At 41.5% G+C, this 19538-nt stretch overlaps 1 protein-coding gene across 1 annotated transcript in view; it reads left to right on the top strand.

The window, feature by feature from the left end:
* LOC109910936 (receptor tyrosine-protein kinase erbB-4-like) overlaps nucleotides 1-19538 on the top strand; it is a 690251-nt gene that overhangs the window by 205568 nt on the left and 465145 nt on the right. Inside the window, exons 5-6 of the mRNA XM_048598686.1 lie at nucleotides 8503-8568; nucleotides 18280-18412. Coding sequence (XP_048454643.1) covers nucleotides 8503-8568; nucleotides 18280-18412 — 199 coding nt within the window. The remainder of the gene's footprint in view (nucleotides 1-8502; nucleotides 8569-18279; nucleotides 18413-19538) is intronic.

Here is a 19538-nt window from a genome sequence, read left to right as displayed (position 1 = left end):
TGTTTTTAGACACTGTCGAGCAGTGGTATCCAATATATTAGACAATTGTAACATGTGGCAAAGTGGCAATTCAAATGCTAAAGGTTGCATTTCTGATTAGTTAATCAAAGAACCATAGAACATAAAACCCCTACAAGTGTGCAAACAGGCCATTCAGCCCAACAAGGCCATACCGCCCCTCCGAAGAGCATCCCACCCAGACCCATTCCCCTACCCCTGATTTCCCCATGTCTAACCCACCTAACCAAAACATCCTGGGCACTATGGGCAATTTAGCATGGCCAATCCACCTAGCCTGCACATCTTTGGACTTGTCGGAGGAAACCGGAGCACCTGGAGGAAACCCACGCAGACACGGGGAGAATGTGCAAATTCCACATAGACAGTAGCCCTAGGCTGGAATCGAAGCCGGGTCCCTGGCGCTGTGAGGCAGCAGTGCTAACCACTGAGCCACCATGCTGCCCAAATTTGTAATTGACACTGTAATTCAACATGTAATCTTAAGATGCCAGTTTGATTGTGTATTCATTTTTATTTTGATCTTTTTGTGCATTTCTTAATGAAGTGAAGACAGAATGAGTAACTTTTTTTCATTGTTGTACCTGGTTTCTTCCTGTTCGTGTTTCATATTTGTTGTGTGAAATCTACACGTGAAGTCCATCTCCTTGCATTATGTAAGTGTATGTGAAGTAGTCTCGATGATTACAATTTATTCTTAGGATGTGGGTGCCAGTAGCTGACGTCTTACACAATGTATGGCACGAGTAAATCCAACGGTCCTGTTAGATTGTGCGTTCCAATGATGTTGATCTAACAACACTGAAGGAATAATCTTGTTTTTCTAAGTTAGGATGATGTTTAACTTTGAAGGACAGTGGTACAAATCGGAGGTTTGGAAGGTACTGTAAAAATGCTGCGGTAATTGCTCCATCTTGTCCAAGGTGCACACTGCAGCCATGGTGCACTGGTGGTGCAGGGAATGAAGGTTGAAGGAGATAGCAAGAACTGCAGATGCTGCAGTCAGAGTCCAATACAATATGGAGCTGGAAGAACACAGCAGGTCAGGTAGCATCAGAGGAGCAGGAAATTCGATATTTCGGGTTGGGACCCTTCATCAGTTCCAACCTGAGACATCGACTTTCCTGTTCCTCCGATGCTGCCTGACCTGCTGTGTTCCTGCAGCGCCACACTGTATTGACAATGAATGTTGAAGATGTTGCTTGGGCTGTTGATAAAAAAAAAACTATTGTACCTTTGATAGTGCTGAATTTCTTGAGAGTTGTTTCAGCTGCACCCATCATCTGCTAACTTGTGCCCTGAGGGTGGTGTCGTCAGATAGAGAGAGTACTCCAGTAGCCAGGAAAATGCAGTTTTATATTAAATGTCGTGAGTTTGGCTAAGTTGTTCGTTCCCATATCTTGTCAGCAATATCAGTTGACAGCACTGTATTGATAGAGTGGCTTGCATTTATTCATAGACTGATGTCACATCTATCAGAAACATCCCAGGCACTTCACACACATCAAATTACTTTGAAGTAACATGATTATTCTGTATGTAGATGTGATAATCTCCATCATCCCATTGGATGTATTATCGATCAACTTACATATTCGTTGAGGGAAAAGTGTTGGCCAGCTGGAGACGGCTATGGCTTGCTCTTCTTCAAGCAGTGAGGTTTTTAATGATGAGCACGACAACCAGTAGATAGGATCTAGCTTTACCATCTTATCGCAATGTGGTCATCTACAACAGGATAGAATTTCTTCAATATTGCTACTGGTTGTCACCTTACAAAGACAGAGCTCGAGCCCTGAAGTGGCTGGTTGTGAAATTGACTTTTATGTTGGCTCTTTGCTGCTGCTTGGAGATGAAGTTAAAAAAAAATTAGTTTGTTGGTCGCCCACATCTACTGCTAGGCCAAGGCCACATTCAAGCCCAAGAGTGTGTTGTGTGCATGAATACAAAGTAGCAGCTCACCATTCAATGGTACAACAGGAACGATGCTGCAGGGTTGCTGGCCTTTCTTCTGTGTCAGGAAATGAATAGGATCACACTTCTGTATAACCTGTACTACTATCCTCTAAGATGGGTATTATTTGAAAATGAAAGAGGAATCCAGACATGCTTACAAAACTAAAAGAAAAAGCATTGGTTCCTTCAAGGGGAAATTGATCCCATGTAGGGATGGTAATGGACCCGCCAAAATTGTCAGTGAGTGTTCAGAGAATTCTTGCAGAGAATGAAATATTAATGATTAATCACAAGGTTGCAAAGCATGCTAATAAGTATCCCACAGAACCCTGCAAGGAAGGCTCAGTAAACATAATGCTTTCTGTCAGTCCAGTTGCTTTCCTTTTTGTAAAAATTTCAAACAGGAGCCATTCCTGGGATCCCACTGAGCAGCAATGAGCAATGCAATAGGAATAACAGTTGGGGTCATTTCTCAGCTGGGAAGTCCATTAAAACAAAGAGCGTAAGTGAGCCAATTTGGATCCAACTCTGTTTAATTGTCAGAAGCCCAATTTGTGTGCTGGTCCTTTGAGACTTGGCATAAATAGTTGAAATGAGACTGCCGTATGCATTCCTTTTCCAAAACAAAAAAGATTCAGTGTATTTGAAGTAACATGGGGTAAAAGCTTCAAGTATGGATGGACTGTCTTGCTTTTCATGTCAGTTGTCTAATGCAGCCATCCAATGCTATGAATATGAATTTGCTGCTGAGACTCCCGATAAGTAATTAGAGATCATTAATTAACACTCCATGATCTATGGTTACAGCTGTTATTGCTGAATAAGGCTTGTGAATTCCCCGCTGGGGTGAAATCATTTCACAACAGCTCTGACATATTAGTGAAACACAAGAGGCATATTTCATATTCAGCCTTACCACAGGAAGGTCAAAGCCATTGGCTGCCTTGCTCCTCTGGAGCTGACTGCTGAAGTGTGCTGTCCTAATGAACAGTGGATCCCGGTGAGAATATGACCAGCTATTATTAAAAATCGGGAATGCTGTTTACTAAACTTAGCTGACATTTAGTGGGAATATGTGGCAAATGCATTCTAACTCTCACGAGGATGACTTGCTTTCGGAAAGTCAAAAACAATTAAAATACGACCGAATTTGTACTCTGTTTTTCAATTCTGAGCCTTGTTCTTATTATCCTAATTTGATCAAAGTGCTGAAGTGAAACATATAAAGTGCAGGATATGGAGTTTGAATAATTGGGACAGGTGATAGATTATTCGAATTATGTGAACGTTCGAGTGCACCTCATACGTGAACCTAATGAAATAGTCATTTTAGACTCACGACCAGATGATGACGGGGGAAACACTCAAATTATTTTGAATCTGAACAAACATTCTTCCCACCGCTTCACCTTTTAATTGGCCTTCACAGATCGAAAGCTTCATCTCCAGTCACCCTTAAATTTCTCTGAATATTTCTCCTTTTCATAGGATTGTACATTTAGTTATTGAAAACCTGTTTGATTTTACGAGTTTACAAGCGAATTGCCTGTGGCATAATCTGCCAGTTGAGGAATAGAAATTTTTTTTTGTTTAATGTACAAGGTAGAGCTGGAATGGAGGAAGACAATTGAGAATATCCTTGCACCGATCGACCCACTAGCCATACTCACTGGAATACCATGTGGCAGCTGACAGAGAATTGGAACATCCTGAGTTTGCAAGAGATGCTAAGGCAGAAGTTTCCATGAATCTCACCTGCCTGTTAAGGAAGATGGCTAAAGAATTAATGGGCACCATATTCTCACAAAGAAAGCAAGCTTTTATAGGTTTCTGTATAAAGAATGCTATGTAGTGTAGTGTTTCACAGCTCTGAAAATTGTCAGGTTAAAGGATTTTACGTCAGCTGGAAAGATGTTGTGAGCAGTCCACCACAGTAAAACGGCGTACAGGGCTGGGGTGAGATGGTGGGGGTGGGGGGAAGGTCAGGAACTTTCATTTACTACAATGTGTGCTGAGAGTTTAAGAGAACAAAGTTGGATATATTGACATTAGAACAGTTAAATTATAATTAGAGCAGGGAAAAAGAGCAAAAGGATATGGATAGGCCAGCAGAATGAGGAGTTAGGTAGCAGATGCAGTTGAATGCATTGAAATAATGCATAGAACAGGGCAAAGAAATGTGTCATGGCAAGACTTTGGAGGGGGTTTAATGTATATTGATACATGTCCTCAAGATTGGCTGCATGAGTAGATTAAAATAAAAAAATACAAAAGGAACTCTTGGTTTTCTTCTATTGCAGAAAGGCAAGAAATTGGATTGGACACCAATTAGATCTGAGTAAGCTTTTCTACTCCGTAGAGTTTAAATATAAGAGCGGTTGGGGACTCTGAGTCTGTTCTCAATAGAGTTTAGAAGGATGAGGGAGGATCTGATTGAAACTTACAAAATACTGAGAGGCCTGGGTAGAGTGGATATGGAGGAGATGTTTCTACCGGTCGGAGAGACTAGGGCCTGAGACACACCCTCAGAGTGAAGGGACAAGCCTTTAGAACTGAGATGAGGAAGAATTTCTTCATCCAGCAGATGGCGTATCTGTGGAACTCAATGCTGCAGAAGGCTGCGGAGGTGAAGTCATTGGGTGTATTTAAAACAGAGATAGATAGGTTCTCGATCAGTGGGGATCAAAGGTCATGTGGAAAAAGCAAGAGAATGGGATTGAGAAATATATCAGCCATGATCAGATGATGGAGGAGACTTGATGGACCGAATGCCCTAATCCTGCTCTATCTGTTATGGTCTTATGGTTTTATTGTATTTGCAAGGCGTGGACAGGAAAAGAAAGCAGGAAAGGCAGAAGGAATGTTTTACCAGAAAAGTATTGAGTACATTGAACAGACGCCATTGTGTGGTTTTGTTTGAGAACTTTTATTCTACCAGCTAAAATTATTGCCAATTTTGTTTTGCGATTATCAGAAGGATAGCCCATTCAAAAGAGAACAAGAGTAACTGAAGACGTCTTTGTTTCCTGCGAAGTACATTAAAATGTATTTTGAACAAGCAACTTATACATGCGTGGTACAAATAAACAGATGGTGTGGAATGACAGCAAATTATACACAAGCGATGCCAGCCAACCGTAGTTTGCAGAGATAATTACCTCAAATGAACTCTAATGCAGCAACAACGTGACACTTAAACAAGGCCAAGATATGTAATTACAGCAATAACCTTTTGAACCCATCAAACAACTGAGATATCATTTTAGAGAAGTGAGGGGAAAAGAATGACCCTAAAGAGAGCAAGTCTCTACAAACCTCTGCAGCGAGCAACAGCTGAAAAAGAGTGTCCTAGGGTAGACAAATGCACGGTGGATGGTCTGTGACTTTTTTAACGCTGAACCCCTGCGGCCTGCTTTTATCTGGTGTAACTAGATATCTATATCAAAGAATCGCTTAGCACAGAAGGGGGCCATTCAGCCCTTTGTGCCTGTTCCGGCTCTGTGAAAGAGCTAGCTAATTAGTCCTGCTCCTTGAGCTTTTTCCCCAGAGGCCTGGTATAAAAGGAAGACAGATTAAACTCTGATGAACAGATTGTTATTGATACATCCTAGAGATGATGGGCATTCACAAGCTGGGCTTTGCTTGGGAACAATTGCCGCACATTTGTTGTTTAGGTTTAGGAAATTGAAGGAGTATGTTAAATCATCACCGAGAAAAAGCTTGCGAGAAAGTACAGGAGAGTTTACTTTTATCTGTCAACATGACGATTTGGGGTTTGGTTGATTGGTTTTGGTCAGCGTTTTCAACCTTTTTCCAATGCTTTTATGAAACCCTTAGATGTGCATCCTGTCCTGCAAAAACAGAAGAAATGGAGCCAGTTTAGCTAGCGTGCCCATTTTCTAGAATAATGAATGCATTTGATAGAATGTACAAAGTAGCTCACATGGCTTGTTGAATTCTTCAGTGCAATCATGATTGATCTTTCTGTGCCCTATTCACAAACTCCTAGAGTCTTATGGTGTTCAAAAATTTCCATCTTGATCTACAACAGCTCCCTGAGGTGGAGTTTTCTAAAAATTCACAACTGCCTGCTTAAGGACATTTCTCCTTGCCTCAGTCCTAAAGGACTGACCTTTTATTTCTGAGACTATGACCCCTGGTTCTAGAAGCCCCAGCCAAGGGAAGCAACCTGACAGTATCTACAATGCCAAACCCGCTGGTTGAATGAAGTGCTGCATTAGTAAGACCATTCTCCCAAGGATTTTCTTCAGCAATGCACTACAATAGGTAAAAAATACAGAATTATATCGAGTGGTTCCACCCCAGTTTGTGTAGGGTTTCTAATTCTCAATAATATAACCCATTGTTGTAATGCTCTGACCAACGAGGGGAAAATCAGCCTTAGTTTGCTTTCCCCCAAATTTTGCAATGATGGGGCCTTCTCTTGCCAATCTGAGTTAAGCAGCCTGGAAGTTTCAAAATGCTTGGTCTCCAGGCCCTTGCACAAAGAATGACTGCTCGGAAAGCCATCGGACTGCTGCTGTATCTGTGGAATCAGATCCCACAATCAACCAACAGATTCAAGACAGAAAATATTGGCAAATATTCCAGCACCCGTTAACATGTTACTCGAAGCATTATTTGAACGACTGAAGCCGTGCTCTGACGTGACGTGGACCAATTGTCAAGAAACAGTATGCCTGGTTTTGAAAGAATGATCCAATTTATCACAGGCTCCTCCTCTCCCTCTTCCTACTGGAAGTCACCTCCTTGGGCTCCTGCCTTTAAACCACTGGCCAATGTCCCACTCTGCAAAAGATGCTGTAACATTACAAGCCATGCTTGTGGCTTTTATCGTTGAGGTTTTATTGGATTCCGAAACCATTTAAACACATGTTCCGTGGCTCCGTGAGGACATTGTTCAGGGTTAACCTCAACATTAGGTTCATCATTTGAAAATCAATGAGTGTGATCTGATCAGATATACAGACACTAATTTCTTGCCGGGCATTTAAAAACAAAATCTCTACATGCAGGCTGTTTGTTTGTGTGGAGAATCTTTGATCCTTCATAATACTTCCAATTCAGAAAATATACATATCCCAAAAGAGCAGACATTTGGACAAAGAAACCAACCTGTATTTATTTTGTGCCTTTTGTACAGTCAGGCTGTCACTAAGTGGTTCACAGGATAACAGGGATTGTACAGCGCAGAGGCCATTTAGCCTCGCTTGTCCTTCTATTGCTTCATGGGTGTATCTGGGGGAGCTCTGCACAGCTGGAGGTGCCTTCTCCCGGATGAAGTGTTAAACAAAGGCTCTGTTTGCTGTCACAAGATGCCATGGCAATATCTCAAAGAAGGGCAGGGGAGTTATCCCTGGTGCCGCTGCCTAATATTTTGTCCTCCATCAAAATCACGAAAAGCAGACTACCAGCTCACTTATCACTTTGCGGTTCATGGGAACTTGCTGTGTAGAAATTGGCTGCTTTTTTTTATATTACAACAGTGACTATCCTTCAATAGTAGTTTATTGGCTGTAAAGCACCAATGTCTCCCTGCGACTGTAAAATCTGATGTATATCTGCAATTTTTAAAAATCTGTTTATGTGATTTGACTGAACTACTCCCGAAGGCAAAGACCTCCACCTTCTGACCACTCTCTGGCTAAAGGTGGTTTTCCTAATTTCTTTATTGAATTTATTAATCAGTATCTTATGTTTATGTTGTTGACTCCCCCAAGTGGAAACAATTTGCTTACATCTAATCTATCAGTCTGTTCAGAGCTTTATAAATCTCTCTCAGCCCTCTGTTCTGGAGAAGAGAGCTTTAGCATCTTCAGTTTTCTCTGATTTGTGCAAGATTTCCATTTATTATCATGTCTGAAAGCATTCTCTCCTGCTTTATTCTTTATATAACATTGAGACAATAAGAAGCATTGTGAGGCAAACCCTGCAACACAGGTCAGCAGTTCAGCAAAAATGTTCACTACCCATCTTCTCAGAAACAGGTTATGATCTATTAAGATCATGGCACTACAGCGGTTAGAACTGCTGCCTCACAGCGCAAGGGAACCGGGTTCAATTCTAACCTTGGGTGACTGTCTGTGTGAAGTTTGCACTTTCTCCTTGTGTCTGCATGGGTTTCCGCTGGGTGCTTCGCTTCCCTCTCACAGTCCAAAAACGTGCAGGTTAGGTAGATTGGCCGCGCTAGATTGCCCTGTAGTGTCGAGGGATGTGTAGCCTAGGTGGGTTAGCTGTGATAAATGCTGGGTTACGGGGTCGGGGAGTGGTATGTCCGGGTGGGATGCTATTCGGATGGGTGGCGTGGGCCCGATGGGTCAAAAGGCCTGTATTTGCGTTGTAGGGATTCTATGATTCTACGATGGATAGCAATTATTTGCCTTGTCAGCAATGTCCACATCCTGGGATTTATAATAGTTGAAAACAAATTTGAAATGTCTTCACCATTGTAAGGTAGGCCAGTATTAGACTGTACTAACTTAGCATAATTGTGGTTACTGTGTACAGGTGGGAGATGCCACAAGACATGCAATGGCCGATGCTGGGGACCATCGGAGAACCAATGTCAGACCCGTGAGTATCTTTCATAAATTATATTGTCAAGACGCATTTACTTCGTGGGCCCGTAGATATCCTTTGTTCACGTACTCTTGACTTTTAATCACGAGTTAAATATGACTTGTTAAATGCAATTGCAAGAACACTTTTTGGTTTAATTGAACCAATGCATAAAATAAGGCCATTTGACACAAATGGTCAATGCACGTGTTTGTATGGCCATGTAGACATACTGACCGGTCAGATGTATACATACCATTGACAATGAACAAGCAGCCTTATCAAATGCAAATAATCTCTTTTTTGGGCAAAGGCAAAATACTGTGGATGTTGAAAATTTGAAATAAGAGTGGAAATGAGAAGTCAGGCAGAAACTTGGAGAGAAAAACTGAGCTAACATATCAGACCTGTGACCCAGTTTTGCTGGATGTGTTGTCTGTTTTTAATTACAAGTGACCAGCTGAGTATTTTTATTTATTCTCAGGGGTTTGCTTTGTAATTTGGCATCTTTGGTTCTGCAGCCTCAATTGATTTAAACACTGAACAAGTGGTGAGGACTGGGTGATAAGAGGCAAATATTGTGTGTATGTAAGGATTTCATGAATTATTTTCTCAAAGAGCTTGTGTTAGCCAAAATGAATGAAAACAAATCAAACCTAGCATTCACGTCAATGGGCAACATTTTTCAGTAGATCTAACAGTTGAAAAAACTCTAATTCTCCATTTAAGATGTGCAGTGACTGTTAAAATAGCATGCAAGAATTTAACTAATGATCCAAAAATAGAATCTTAGAAATGACTGTTACATTATTGTGCAAAGGCAGTGTTTGTGTAACAGTACATTTTTAGGTATATTTTGTATTTTAAGATGCTTGTTTTAAATTTATCTATTAAAATAATTGATTTAATTCAGTCAGTGCTGGCTATCCATGCACATACACATCACCAGGCTGGACATTTCAATCTTGGGTCATTTTGTTATGAAAAATATAAGCTACTTGGATGTATCTTACTGTAAAACATACCGTTAGCACGTTTGAATGATGCACAATCTGCCTGACTGCCCCCCAGTGTAAATTTCACTCTTAGCATTTCATGTGGGATGGAGAGACAGCTAACTAGGGACAGCTAACTCTTGGTGTCAAATACTTACCCTTCAGATGTTCTGCACCATTTTTTAGAAAGGAATTCCTCCACTCTTTGCTGTTGCATTATTAGTTGCAGCGCTACTCTGAGAGAGGCTGGGAAATCTGATTTTACTTCAAGGTGATGGAAAAGCAAATTTATTTCCCCTACCCCCTGTTCTGATATCAGGATCTGTGATGAGCATTCCCTGTCAATTGATCCAACAGTTTTATTTCCCTCTTTTAACAAGACCATGTAGATACTTGCTGTCCTTAAGCTTCCCCTGCACTCTCTGAAACCCTTAAACTTGCAGATTTTACAGTTTCAGTAGGGGATTATTTGGCTGGGAAAGGAGGTACTCAGCCAAGAAGACATCCATGAATGCTGCAAACCTTCCTGTCAATCAGAAAAACAGCTGGTTGATGTCTGCCGAGGGAAGAAACAAGTATAAAATTTGGCATCGAAAGAAAGTTGGGCTTGTTGTGCTCTGCCAGGACATTGGCTAGTGAGGGACAGCAATTACCCCAGGCAGATATCTCCTGAGATTGTTTCTCTGTAACTGGAGACATGGTCACGTATAACAGAACCCTGCCTCTGAAAGCACGGCTGTCAGTAGATATGCCACCAACATAGAAATAGGATCAAAAACAAAATTGCTGGAAAAGCTCAGCAGGTCTGGCAGCATCTGTGAAGGAGAAAACAGAGTTAACATTTCGGATCTGGTGACCCGTCCTCAGAATTGGAAACAGAATGTACTACATCCAATCCCTCTTCAAACGCATGTTCATGAGATAGCATTCTGTTAAATGCTTAAAGAAAATGGTTAGTTTTGTTTACCATTTATAGTTTCACAGTCTATTCACACAGCAAGTCCAATGCCATCCATTTCTCACAGCAGGTTGGATAAGGCATGTTTGCCCAACTTCCTTTTATTACTTGGATGTGAAGCAGTCTGATTTACCTTTTTGATTTAGTGCATTCCCACCTCTTACACTCTGCCCCCACAATAGGATCACATTGAACAATGTATGGGGAATTACCTGCACCCTTCCAAACTTCACCGTATCCCAACAAGGCACCATCATACCATACCTCTGGGTCAACTTGTCAGTATTGAATTAAACCAGGTTGAAATTCAGTTCACAGCAGAAAAGAAATAATTTATTTGTGCTTAATGTCTTTCAAAACAGTATGATATTCCTGTCCACACTCAGCCAATGAAGTGCAGTCATCATTCTAAAGTAGAGAAACCAATAGTAGTTAACTAATTGACCAGTGAACCCCCAGGCTTTTCTTCAAAAAGCACCATGGGGTCTTTTATAATCAGAGGGCTCAAGTTTAATGTCTCACACAAAAGACGGTATCTCCGATATTGCAGCACTTCATTGCTCCTGCATTGGAATATCAGCCTAGTCTCTGTGCTTAAATTCAGAACTGACGCTTCAACCCATAACCATTTAATTTAATGGTGAGAATGCTCCCCAATGAGCTAAGGGTGAGCCAGCACGGACACAGCAGGCCGAATAGCCTCCTTCAATATTGTAACGATCCTGCAAAGCAGATAGTGTTCCCCTTATTCAGTCCTCGTTGTTTTCTGCTGAGTGTAGAGTTCTGGATGACAAGGGTCTACAATTCTCAGCAGCATCTGTTGTTAACATGCATAACCAGACTTTGTCAGAGCACAGAAAGCTAGGAAGTAGGTAAAGGGTAAAATGTTCTGTTTGTGTAGTCATGGTAAGCGTGAGAACTCCTGGGTGCCTCTCTGCGTGTCATAATGGGCAGGGCCATTGCAGCCACGAGGCAAATTAGGCTGAGTGGTCAAATTTGAGGAAAGCAAAAAACTGAATGAACTATTCATGAGACTGCATAAGTGAACAAGCAGACTTCAGCAGTGGGAATGAATGAACAGGACCTGCTGGTATGCACCTGCACACACAGGTTTCCATACAATGTTTTCATACAATGTTTTCCAAAGTTTCATGTGATATTCCTCATTCTGCTTATGTTACAGTTTTGCACATTTGTACAGTGTGAGGTGTTGCATGTTGGAAAGTCAAATCAAGGTAGGACTTATACAGTAAGTGGTAAGGTCCTGAGGAGTGTTGTGGAACAGAGGGGCCTAGGAGTACAAGTACATAGTACGTTGAAAGCGGCATCACAGGAAGACACGGTGGTGAAGAAGGCATTTAGCATACTGGCCTTCATCAGTCGAGGTATTGAGTGTAGGAGTTGGGACAGTATGTTATAGTTGTATAAGTCATTGGTTGGGCCACTCTTGGAGTATTGTGTACAGCTTTGGGCTCCCTGTTGTAGGAAGGACATTGTTAAACTGGAAAGTGTGCAAAGAAGATTGAAGAGGATGTTGCCAGGACTAGTAAGAGTTATAGGGAGAGGTTGGCCAGGATAGGACTTTATTCCTTAGAACAAAGGAGAATGGGGCATGACCTTCCGGAGTGTATAAAATCATGAGAGGGATAGATAGGATGAATGCCAGGGATGGGGAATTGAAATCTAGAGGGTATAGGTTTACGGTGAGAGGGGAAAGATTTAAGAAGGACCAGAGGGGCAACTTCTTCATGCAGAGAGTGGTACATAAATGGAATGGGGTCTCAGAGAAAGTGGTTGAGGCAGGCACAATAGCAACATTTAAAAACATTTGGATAGGTATATAGGTGGGAAGGGTTTAGAGGGATATGGACCAAATGTAAGCATTTGGAACTAGCTGACTGGGCACCATGGTCAGCATGGACCAGTTTGGGCCGAAGGGCCTGTTTCCATGCTGTATTACTCAATGACTCTGCATCAACATGGATATTTTAAAATTGTAAACCAGTAAATAATATCAAAGGGAATAAGTTAATCTCTCCCACTCTATCATACTGATCATTGATATTGTAAATTCTATGCAAAATCATTCAGTAATTGTTACACAAACACAGTATTACATCATGTGAACCATATTGCACATTATAATGTGTATTTCTTCCAGGTCAGATCCTGAGAAAAATGTGGAACAATGCGAATGTATAATCTGTATCCTCATATTCTCCTTTTCCATGTCAGATACATCTGCAATTATAAATATAGAACTGTGTGTGTGTGTTGTGGGGAGAGGGAGGTGCAAAATTTGCACAGTGCCCCTAACTACTTTTGTACCATCAGGGCAATGCTTCGTGGTCAAGATTTGCTGCAAATGGAATTTTTTCCTGTAAGAGTGCATGAATAAGTACAGTATTTGGAGCAAGAAAATCTCAATTGGGAATAATCCTGCTCTCTCTTTGTAGCTCAACTCTACCTGCGTCTCATTCTTCACTATATCACAATCCTCAAAGTATCTATATCCAAATGTATATCTAATTAGATCCTGTGACCATTTGCTTGAAACCTGAATTTCGTACCTTTATGCTGTTCTTCATGGTTGGGGAAGCAACCCAATCTGACTCCTCCTCTTGCCTCCAAGTTCCTCAGGGGCAAACCTACTACATTAACTCCAGAGGACTCCCAGTCCAGAGACAGGCCTTGAGGTCTGAGCAACTAGTGGTAAGTATATGTTTAGTTGTTAAAAGAATGTGGAGGTGGAGGAGGATGATGTTTGAGGGCTCATAAAGACTCTAAAACTAGCAATTACCATTTTTCTAATCTTAGATGAAATGAACTAGAAACATTAAGATCCAATTCAGCAATGCCTCAATTATGAAAATTCTCCTCTCTCCAATGTCTCTCTTTCCCTACCTTTGTAACTTCCCACCGTGATCCTCTCTGATCTTTATATGTCTCCAAATCTAGTGAAATGAGTGTTTCTAATTTTCATTGCTACTGCATTGGGTGGCTGTGCATTCAGCTGCCTAGTTTCTAAGTTCAAGAATTCTCTCCCTAAAGCTTTCTTTCGACTGGCCCTTATCAACCATCACGTTGACTAATACTTTGGTCAGCTATCTTAATGTCTCTTTATGCAGCTCGATATCAACTTTCTGTTTGATTGCTGTCCTGAGATGTGCCTTGGGAAGTTTTCATGAGGCACGAAAAGGCACTATATCAATGCAAGTTGTTGAAAATATTTATCATCTCCCTGTTTTATTTCAGCCCACCTGTTACTGCTTGTCATGAGTTTCTCTATGAAAGATGTGATACTTTTAGCCTGGTGCGTGTGTGTGCTTGCTCAGCAGTTTCAGACACATTTGTGATGTCTTTTTTAATCAAATTAAAGTTGGTAATGTCAGAAAAATACAATAAAAAATGTATTAGACTAATAGCTATAGATTTCAGTTGTGTTTTTAAGACGAGAAATTGTTGCAACTGTTAAACATTTTGATTGAAAATGCTCCAGGTCTGATGATATTCATGCCATTGTGACTGATTGTTATTTAACCAGTCAGTCAGTGGAGCTGATTGTTAGTGCTGCACCTGATTTCCAAATCATTGAAGCAAAAAGCTGGATCAATGGGGAGCAGTACTACACTTTCACTATAAGGAAGCTGTCTGATTGAAATCTTTGTGTTTCTATGGTAATATGTATGTTCGGCGGTTACATTGATTTTTATTATTTTCCGTTATGACCTTTATGCTTATGGACAATTGAAAATTCACACAAGTTATCTGGGGATCATACAGCGCTGCTTTCTGACGAACCCGTTGCATATTGTCCCGACGTTAATGTGGACTGTGATATTTTATGCGATCAATTTTCCAGTAATAATAAAATGCACCAAATGTGAGCTTTCAGATTTGGAAATGTCATTGATTGATCACTTCAGGCTGTTTGACTAAGTCAAGGCCTCGCACTGGAGCCTGAAAAATAAGTTGCCTCTCAGTGGGGTCAGCATCACAATTACTTTCCTCTCTTCGTGACGTTGAGTTGGGAGGATCTGGGTGAAACTCTCTCATTCCTCTCCCAAATACAGACTGAATGAAATAGCAATGGAAGGCGGAGAGGGGTCTGAGAAACTTTGACGGATTGCTCATGCCAATTAACAGAATTGAACTTGTAACTGTTACTTGCAAAGACTAATTGAACTAAAACACGTGTCATCTCATAGATTGTCACCGCGTATCCAGAATTGTCCCTCTATTTTTTCTGCTTGTTAATTTGGCCTGGTGGGAACAATGGGCCAGTTGTAAGTAAATTCCCACAATTCACTTCTAACTGTCTCATTGTGGTTACACTAAAGCTTCACTCAGTCACGAGAGAGCGAACACAAAAAAGGCCGTTTGGCCCTCGCACAGTTCATTCATCCAGAGCCAATTCACATTTACATACAGGGCTGCGAGTCTTTGGAACTCCCTGCCACAGTGAGTTGTAGGGGTGGAGTGTGGCGGGGCTGGTGCACAGTCTTTGTGTATGTTTAAGGCTGAGATAGGTAGATTCTTGATCAGTAGGGGAATCGAGGACTACGGGGAAAGAGCAGAAAAGTAGGATGTGAGGAATGTCAGATCAGCCGTGATCCTATTGAATAATGGAGCAGGTTGAAGGGGCTGAACGGCCTCTTCCTGTTCCTATTTCTTGTGGTCTTATTTTCCATTGCAACACCTAAGTAGTGTCCACTACCCTACCCGGCGACTGTTCCATGTGTCGGTCGGTTTTGTATGAAGAGGCTCCCAACACCTACCTTCTTCAGATTGAGGTTTCTCTCCTCAGCCTCTGGAATTTGAGATATCAATCTGGAATTCCTCTCTGGTTTTTTCATTACTTTGTTTGAGGCTGAAGCACCCAGCCAGTGGATGACTGGCCGATACACGAGCCACCCTCTGCATGAAAAAGGGGTGAGAGTTCTACACAGGGTAGATGCTGTGATGTTGTTTCCCCAGCTTGGACATCTAGAACACCGGGGAGCACTCACACAACAAAGGGCTGACCATTCAGGACTGAACTGTGGAGGAATTTCTTCACCTGGATGGTTGTTAGTCTTTGGAATTGGCTTCTCCAGAGGGTTGTGAGTGCTCCATTATTACGTATGTTCAAGGCTGAGGCAAATGTATTTCCCAGGGAAACAAGGGATAGTGGAGCTGAGGCAAAATGTAGCCATGCTCATAATGAATGGCAGAAAGCTTTGAGGGATCGGATAGTCTACTCCAGCCCCTATTTCTAATGTTCATATATACATAAATATATAATGGTCTGTACACATATATGTGTATTGATGCATGCATTTATGTTTATGCACTTACCGAAGTACACAAACATATGCATACTTGTACACATTTGCCTCTGTTTATTTACATGGATATTCACATTAGTAATCATTTGAAAGGAGAGTTAGAAGCAGTTTTGCTATTTTAGTTTAGAAATCTAACTGTAATGTGCCTGAAAGCATTCATTAAGTTATCACAGTGGCCTCCACTGTGCCATATCCTCAGCTAGAACACATTGAATCTTCATTGAACCAACTGCGAAGGGCTTACCTTTGGAAGTTTGTGCCCTCTGAGAAGCTGCCACAAGGGGAAGTCGCTAAAGCAGAGCCTGTCTCTCCAAACGTTTTTGAGCAGCAGCAGCAGATTAACAGCATTTTCACTCAGGGATACTACACGGAAGCTCAAGCATACGGAAATGTTGGAAACAATTTTGAAAAACTGGATGTAATGAAGATCAACTTATAGATTGAAAAGAAACCAATATGTCAGTTGGCTTGCTATAATAGGCAAATGGAAGAAGATGCTCGTAATGGTAAAAATACTGCCCACTTATAATGAAAATTGCAGTATTAATCCTCCATTACCCATGGCACAAAAAGGAAGAAGAATACGCGGTATGGATCACTGATAACTCATAGAACTAAAGTGCCTAATCTCAGCCTGCACCCTCACTGCAATTTTTTTAATTATGCTTTTAGAAGCCTCAACTCCATCTCAGCTGCTGTGAACAGTTAGTCTTAGGTTTTCAGCGCTTTTCTGCAAAGTATATAGTTAAGTCCCAGGTCAGGCTCACAATTCAGAGAAGCTGAACATTCTGCACCTCTTTTAGATTGGTGAGTCTCTGAATCAGTATTGAGCGCAGCAATTTCCAAGCCAGCTGACCATTTACTAGAAGTGTGCTTGAACTATTCTGCTTCCTCTATAATATCACACTGTCATTCGGCAAGCTCAGTGACTGCCTCCTCCTGTTAGAGTGTTCTGCTGTGACAGTACATCAGGTCTCATTGTGTTATATACATTGGATATATATATATAGTTTACCTAGTCTGCCTTTTTATTTACACAGTTGGACTTTACAACAATGCAGAAGCATATATATATATGTAATATATACACGCATATATATGGATTCCCTGCCCGAAAGGCAGCTCCGACTAATACGATCTCTACCAGGGTAGGGCAAGGGAATAGGTCCTGAATCCCAGCCAGAATGGGGATTGAACCCCTTGTTGCTGGCACCAATTTGATTCGCATCAGCTGTCGGGTCATTTGAACCTCCCAAAAGATCTCCCTGTTGCTGTGGCCTGGAGCTACAGATAGTGATGATGGAGGCTCCAACATCTCTTTCATCATGTAGCTGACCAGATCGGTTCAGCCCTTACTCCCTGCCATTGGTGTTTGTTGGAGGGATTTACAGGTTGATACTCCACCTGTTTGACTGCATTATGAATGCACCTTTGTTGGCACAGCGGCTCAGTGATTAACACTGCTGCCTCACAGCGCCAGGGACCAGGGTTCAATTCCACCCTCTGGTGACTGTCTGTGTGGAGTTTACACGTTTTCCCCAAGCCTGCGTGGGTTTCCTACGGGTGCTCCGGTTTCCTCCCATCGTCCAAAGATGTGCAGGCTGGGTGGATAGGCCATGCTAAATTGCCCATAGTGTTCACAGATGTGTAGATTAGGTGGATTATAAGGGGATGCTCTGAGGGTTGGTGTGGACTTGTTGGGCCAAAGGGCCTGTTTCCACACTACGGGGATTCTATATAAAAAAAAAGTCTTGGAATGGAGCCTCTGACCATGAAGCAGGAATGTGTCACAAGACCTCCTAAATGTAGTTGAGTAACAAATATACGTGCTAACTACTCTCACTGTGTGGGTGTGGTGTGTACCTTGGTTACTGCAAAGCTAAATTTCAGGTCCCATAGTGATTTGTTCATTTTCTCCTGTCGAATTCTCGGTACACTTCTCAGTAAGAATGTTTATCTCTTCAGCTTCTGACACCTGAATTGTCAACAATTTCCATGGTCTTGCTTTACTTACAAGTAAACAAATTTTGTGCTTTAGATTTGTGTACAAAAAATAGAATTGAGGTTTGTCTAAGTATGGTGAATATGTTTGGGCACAGTACAGGAGCAAGAGCCAATCTCCTAAAAGCCCCATCTTTGCTTTCAATAATAGTTTGCTTTTAATGTTAAAAAGTGATTCATGAAAAAAAGTTTCATGTAAAGCTATTTTGCCAATCCATAGGGAATACAGCAACTAGGTGTAGGAAAGATTAATTGGAAACATTTAAACGTATTTATCTCCTCCTAAGACATGCTCCCAGTGTATTGTGAAATCATTCCACTTGTGCAAAGTGTGCCTGTAATTTAACAGCAGAAAACAGATGCTGAATGTTGGATGTTCTGTTGAAAGGGAAGTTTGACAATGGTGTGTCCCCGCTTTGGATTACCACTTTGGTTTTCTTTGCAGTCACGAAGACGGTGTGCGCACAGCAGTGTGACGAGCGATGCTTCAGCCCATTTGTCAGCGACTGCTGCCATCGGGAATGTGCGGGCGGCTGCTCAGGGCCAAAGGACACGGATTGTTTTGTACGTGACCGCAAGTAGCATTGACCAATCTCGAGCTTTTAATAGTTTCATTAACCCATTTCAAGGTCATTACTGTAGCCCGATGCACATCAAGGTCGTTGTAGTAACAGTGATCCATTTCAAATGAATTATGGTATAATTGTGGACCCAGTTCACTTTCATTGCAGTGACATTATCTCAATTCACAGTTGTTATGGTAACACTGGCATATTTCAAGTTCATTACAGTGATATTGAACAATTTCACGTTCATTACAGCACCATTGACCCATATCATGTTCTTTACAGTAAACATGATCATGTTTCACTATTGGCCCAGCAACACTGGCCCATTTCAAGTTCATTACAGGAAAAACCTGGCTGTGTCATGTACATTACAGTAACACTGACCCATTTCATGTTCATTATAGTAACCTTGGCCTATTTCATATTTGTTACAGTAATACTGACCTATTTCACATTCATGACAATAACACTGACTGATTTCACATTCAGTACAGTAACTTTGCACATTTAAATCATGTCACAGTATCACTGATTCATTGCCTCCCCCATGGATTGGTATGTCAACTATTAAGAAGGTGCAAACCTGCATATAAGTGTTTCCTAAAACTGTTGCTACTGTGGACATATATTACCAGGTGAGGAATTGCTGAATCATCTGAGACAGGCAAATGTGCCTTGCAGAGGTAGCAGTGCTTTAAAAGGGCTAGCACCATTATGATGCAGTGCCCCATTTGTGCTTCACTGTGATAGTTAAATAGAGAGGGGCTCGTTGTTGCTTGCTGGATTGTTATTGCTATGAATTCCCAGCTGTATCCTCTTACTTTTTATGAGCTGTACAAAAGATTAGTGATGGGGTTGATAAAGTATCTGGTACAGACACCCTGCCTGCAGCCATGACGGTAGTGACATTCCAAACACATGCCTGTCCAATAACTCTTTAATAGAGCAACAGTTGTCTTTAAGCTAATTTTTAATTACCGCTTGACCTGTATATAAATGCATGATAATATACCTTTACAAACTTATCCTTTAGACCTTCTGGCGATGGCCTGGGAGAACAGCCTAAATTAGAGACAACAAGGTGCAGAGCTGGATGAACACAGCAGGCCAAGCAGCATCAGAGGAGCAGGAAGGC

This window comes from Rhincodon typus, chromosome 7, assembly GCF_021869965.1.
Source record: "Rhincodon typus isolate 14 chromosome 7, sRhiTyp1.1, whole genome shotgun sequence".
NCBI classification, from domain to species: Eukaryota; Metazoa; Chordata; class Chondrichthyes; order Orectolobiformes; family Rhincodontidae; genus Rhincodon; species Rhincodon typus.
The sequence above is the reverse complement of the archived record's forward strand: the minus strand, read 5'-3'. Positions and strand labels throughout refer to the sequence as shown.